General features: G+C 39.2%; 1 protein-coding gene across 1 annotated transcript in view; it reads left to right on the top strand.

Annotated features, from left to right (window-relative positions):
• Positions 1-5,227, top strand: part of acsf3 (acyl-CoA synthetase family member 3) — a gene marked incomplete at its 5' end in the record, with an annotated part of 42,071 nt that overhangs the window by 16,671 nt on the left and 20,173 nt on the right. Inside the window, 1 exon segment of the mRNA XM_032517217.1 lies at positions 4,967-5,064. Coding sequence (XP_032373108.1) covers positions 4,967-5,064 — 98 coding nt within the window.

Genomic DNA, 5,227 nt, shown 5'->3' with positions numbered 1-5,227 from the left:
GTAGATGGGCTTTGCAAAAAAAACTCACCGTTCTATGAAATGACGCATTAAAAAATTACTTGATTACGCAAATTTGATCGTAGGAAGCCAAAATCGTGATTGTCATTAAAATTTGTTTAATTTTCCGGTACTAAATTTCGCCCATGATTCCGATCGCTGAGAAGTCTGAGGGTGCAAAAACACAAGCTGTCAGATGATTAGACTGGTTTTGAAACAAAATACATCAGACAAACATATTTGGATTGAAAACAAAGACGAACAATAACATTATTTTCTACCACAAAAGAGTGGTTTTGATAATCTGGCAAAACTGTTGCGAACACCCTGTGTGATCGTTTCATTCTAAATCGGATGTCGCAGTATAACCGTGTTCCCAGATCAATCATCTGATGAGTAATAAAAAAAAAAAAAAGACACAAGTTAAACCACTATCCTATAAATAGATATAACTTTTAAGTAACGTACACCTTGACCAATCTTTAACATTAATTAGAATGACCCTGACAGCCTTGATTTTAAGGAGGGTGGGGTGGGACCATATTTGGAGGCATTGATGGTTGGTTTTTGCTAGAAAAGAGCTAGTTTGTACGACAACGTGTTCGTCCACGTCGGAAATCAAATCACATATTCTGATAGTTGTTCTAAACAGCCACACTTGAAGGAAAAAGCCGGCCATCATAGAGAGAGGAAGACATAATATGGTTTGAATTAGAAAAAAACGGTGCACATTTTTTTGACAATCTCTCTTGCAAGACATTTATTTGTGCTGCACTCAGCTGTTGAAAAGTGACAAGAATAGTTGTGTAGTGAATGAAAAAAGATAGAGAAAAGACCCTGCCTCCTTTCTGACCTCTGCACAGCTGGCCAATCACAGGGTTAAGTGGATATGAATGTTGGATTGTCACACAGCCCTACCAATCCCAGTCAAAAAAAATGTCGGGGGAGGAGGTATACAAAGGCATACAACCGCCCAACAAGCAGGTTTGATTTAGCCTACTGGCAACTTCACCCTGCTCAAATGTCTGAGCAAAGCAGTGAATGTCCTCCAGATGTAGCTGATCCTGATCCATTCTACCGTCCATACTGTCAGTCTAATGAAAATAAGATACCAGAGCTACTGTGTGCTTTAGATCTAAATTAACCTTGTATGCACTGTCCACAGCAGTTCAGCATGCACCGATCATTATAAATTAGCTAGTTTCAGCTTGTCTAACCTTTCGCATAAAGCTTGTTTGTTATCCTGCTTCTCCGCTGAAAAACAGTTCTGCGGTCAGTTGGTTCTGCGGTCAGCTGATAGCCTGTTGGACTGAGTGCAAGTGGTGGTGTGTGATAGACATTGCCATTGAGGACTGGAGTGGATCAGATCAATATGAAGTGAGAGAATCACTTTTGAATCAGGATCTGACCCGCTTTTTATTGGGAGAGCAATAGTCTGTGAAATGGCATAATAACACACACACACACACAGAAGACCACTGAGACCTTCCCTGTATCCCCTGTGCACTCTTTGCTATAATTACTTAACTCAGGAGGTCATACTTGCACACACACAAAGATGGAGGCCGCAGGTGATGTCATTACATACATGTTTGCAGATTTTCAATTTGTAACGCATTTTTTATTAATACTTTCAATTAAACATTACTGCAGCTCACAGTTAGGAACAGTTTTGATTTCATAATTTGTCAGGCTGGATTAACATTGTCTTAATGTGGCTGTTGAAATTCAGGTCTGAGTCCATGACCACACTAAGACTTCTGGCTTTGTTTGTTGCTTTTAACATTGTCGATTGAAGCTGAGTGCTCACTTTTAATCTTTCCTCTTTTGCTCCAAAAACAACCTCTTCAGTTTTTTCTTTATTTAATTAAAGAAAGTTCTGGCACATCCAGTCGTTAATTTGTTCAATGCATTTATTCTCAGCTTTTGTATTGGACTATAGTCTCCTGGCAATAAGATTATGTAAATGTGTGTGTCGTCCGCATAACTATGGTAACTTATTATGTTTTCCATAATGTGATCCAGTGGAAGTATGTAGATGTTAAACAGTCATATTTGTAACGCACATTATATTTGTATGCTGAGATGCATAATAACCTATAGACACAAAGTTGTCCCTGTTCTTTAAGTAGAATTCAAATCAGTTTAGTACTGAGCCAGAAAGTCCAACCCAGTTTTCCAATCAATCTAGTAATATGTCATGGTCAACCGTGTCAAATGCAGTGCTGAGATCAAGTAATACTAGATAATAATAATAAAGAAATTTTGCAACTATCTGTGTTTAAGTGGATGTCATTAAAGACTAGCAGAGTTACCCGCGGAAACACTGGTACAAATACAGGTTTGCCCCTCATACTTAACAATATACAGCTGTGTTAATAAAAAATTAAAACTGTGGACAAATGTCAGAAGTGTGGACTGGCAGCCGCTGTGTGGCAGGGCTGCTCGGAGAGTAGAGGAGAGAGAGAGTAGAGGAGAGATTCAACAAACACACGACACGGCTTTACAGACGAAATGGGTCATGCAACGCAAAATTAAACTATATCCATATAAACAGCATTGTAGCGGATGCGAGGACATTAGCACCGGTGCGTCCTAGAGGAGCTAACAGCTAACAGACGCTACTAGCTAACAGACGCTACTAGCACCGACTAGCACCGGTCACTGCTGTTGTCTGAAAAACAGATGGGACAAAATTTTGCGTAAACTGGTAAACCTTAAGACCGTCGGATAACCGACTGCTATCTGTTGAGTTTTCCTCCCGTTACTCTGTCCTCTGTAACTGTCAACATCTAGAAACTAAGCTGCGCTGTGCACGGAACAACTGACTGGCTTATGATCAGACAGTAGTTAACGGAGCAGTAGATTGGCTGTGCAAAAAACCCAGAGCGTTCTATGAAATGACGCATTGAAAAAAATAATCACTCGATCACGCAAATTTGATCGTGGGAAGTCAAAATCGTGATCGCGATTAAAATTCAATTAATTGTGCAGCCCTAATGGAGGCACTGACTGTTTGTCTAATTTTCTGAATTTTGTCACTGAAGAAGGAGGCAAAATCATTGCAGACCTTGGTGGATAAAAGTTCAAATGTTACTGGTACTGAAGGGTTTGTTAACCTACCTACAGTAACAAAGCATGTGAATTATTATTGTTTCTTTTATAATGTCAGAGAAGAAGGACTGCATTGCATTCCTCAGTTTCAAATTATAAATGCAAAGTCTCTCTTTATAAGTGTCATAATGGACCTGGAGATTTGTTTTTGACCACCTGCCACATTTTTCACCGTTAGGGTTTTTGACTTTTTCTCTGTTCTTACCATTGTGGCATTTCTCCATGGAGATTGTTTCTTACCAGAGACAGCTTTGACCTTAGTGGGAGCAAATGACATCAGTAACATTTGTAATTTTACAATTTCAATAATCTTCAAGCTCATTGACTGAGACCCAAGCTGAATGAATGTTTCACTGGTCTTTTCACTTATTAACCTTTTTATTATTACCTCTGTTTGAACACTTGTGTGCACAGAATAAGTGCTGTTGAAGAAAACACAGGAATGATCAAAGAAATGGAATTGGAAATTGTCGGGGGTCTCTTTCATAAAACTGTGCGTAGGATTCTTACTAAAAGTGTACATACACCCAAATGCCAAAAATGGCGTACACCAAAAACAATTCAGATTTATAAAATCTTGCGCACGCACATCTGTAAGCAATGTTCAGAACCGTATTGTACTGTAAGGTGTTTATGGAACGATTATTTCTACAAGTGCAAATAACACTGCTAGATGTAATCTACATGATAACGTGGATGATATGGAGTGAAGAAACACATGTGAGGCATCAATACTGGAAAATATTACGAGTAATCCTTTTTCCCACATGTACTTTCTACAGTCTGACTTGAAATCCCATTTTGTCTCCAAAATGTGTGGACGCATGGGTCAGAGTTTGCGTGGAGGACCGCACATTCTCCCGTCACGTTTGTTTTTTATAAATCACAACCTTTGCGTGGGAAGTGGCGTACACATATTTTCATGTTTAAAAATGAGACCCCAAACCCTTGGAGATGATCCAGTCCAGAGTGTGCTCCTTAATGTGTGTGGGCTCTGTCACATGCTGAGTCAGTCCATAATTAGCAAAAACACAACACAGTTCTTTAGTCCCTCTGTCCTGGGGGTTGTCAACATAATTGTTAAAACCACCAGCAATAATTACACAGTTAAAGTTATACAGATTATTGACATCAGTTCAGTAAAGTCATTGAAGAAGGTTGCACAGTATTTAGGTGGCCTGTTGATGTTTAGAAATATAACTCTAGTGAGATGGTGACTCCACCACCTTTCTTATTCACTCAGCAGTAGTCTGGACTGAAGGGCTAACTTCCACTGTTGAGTCAGCAGCAACAGTGTAAACTAAATAGTAAAGACTGCGGATTATAGAGGTGTACGGAGTATTATTGACATTGTGTGTGTCTGAGGAGACTGATATTGTAAATTTTGGGTTGACTTGCCAATGCCAAGGATGCTGCTGTTTTTTCAAAAAGACTGCCAATACTTTTGATGTATCGCAATGTCCTGGAGTGTATTCTGTGCCCAGTATCTCAATTTAGGAGTTTGTTTTGGACTTTATTTTTGAGTTTACTTAATATTGGGCAATACAGCTATATCACCCATAGCCCCAAAATAAACTATTACTGTCCAAGTAATCGGACTTGTGGTGACTGACACGAATGGCTTTCAGTTTAATGTTTTACAAGCTCAGGAAATCATTTAGTGACCAGTTATGCCCTGCTGGCATCATGAAGTTAATGCTGTCTTGGAAGAGAGCCCTCCTGCACTAAAGGTTGATGACGATCACTCCGAGGGTTATTGTTTAACTCCTGTAAAAAGAACACATATCATCCCAACTTGCTATTCTCTTTGTACTCATGCATTTTTTGTGTGTGTTTCTGTTTGATTTGTTGACAGGGGCTGTAGGGTTGCCTCTTCCCGGTGTCGAAGTCCAGATTGTCATGAGTAACACAACCAACACCACCATTGTGGAGGGCAATCATCGCGAAACTCAGGTAATCAATGAACGAACAAGTTATTAAGCTGATATTGCACGTTTTAGGAGTGGCCTTTTATTGTGACCAGCCTAAGGCACATCTGTGCAATAATCATGCTGTCTAATCCAGCTTGTTTATTTGTAAATACATTGTTCCTTTTTTTTTTTTTTTTTTTTTTTTT

This window comes from Etheostoma spectabile, chromosome 1 (genome assembly GCF_008692095.1).
Source record: "Etheostoma spectabile isolate EspeVRDwgs_2016 chromosome 1, UIUC_Espe_1.0, whole genome shotgun sequence".
In the NCBI taxonomy this organism is placed as follows: domain Eukaryota; kingdom Metazoa; phylum Chordata; class Actinopteri; order Perciformes; family Percidae; genus Etheostoma; species Etheostoma spectabile.
This window is presented reverse-complemented; position numbering and strand designations above follow the sequence as displayed.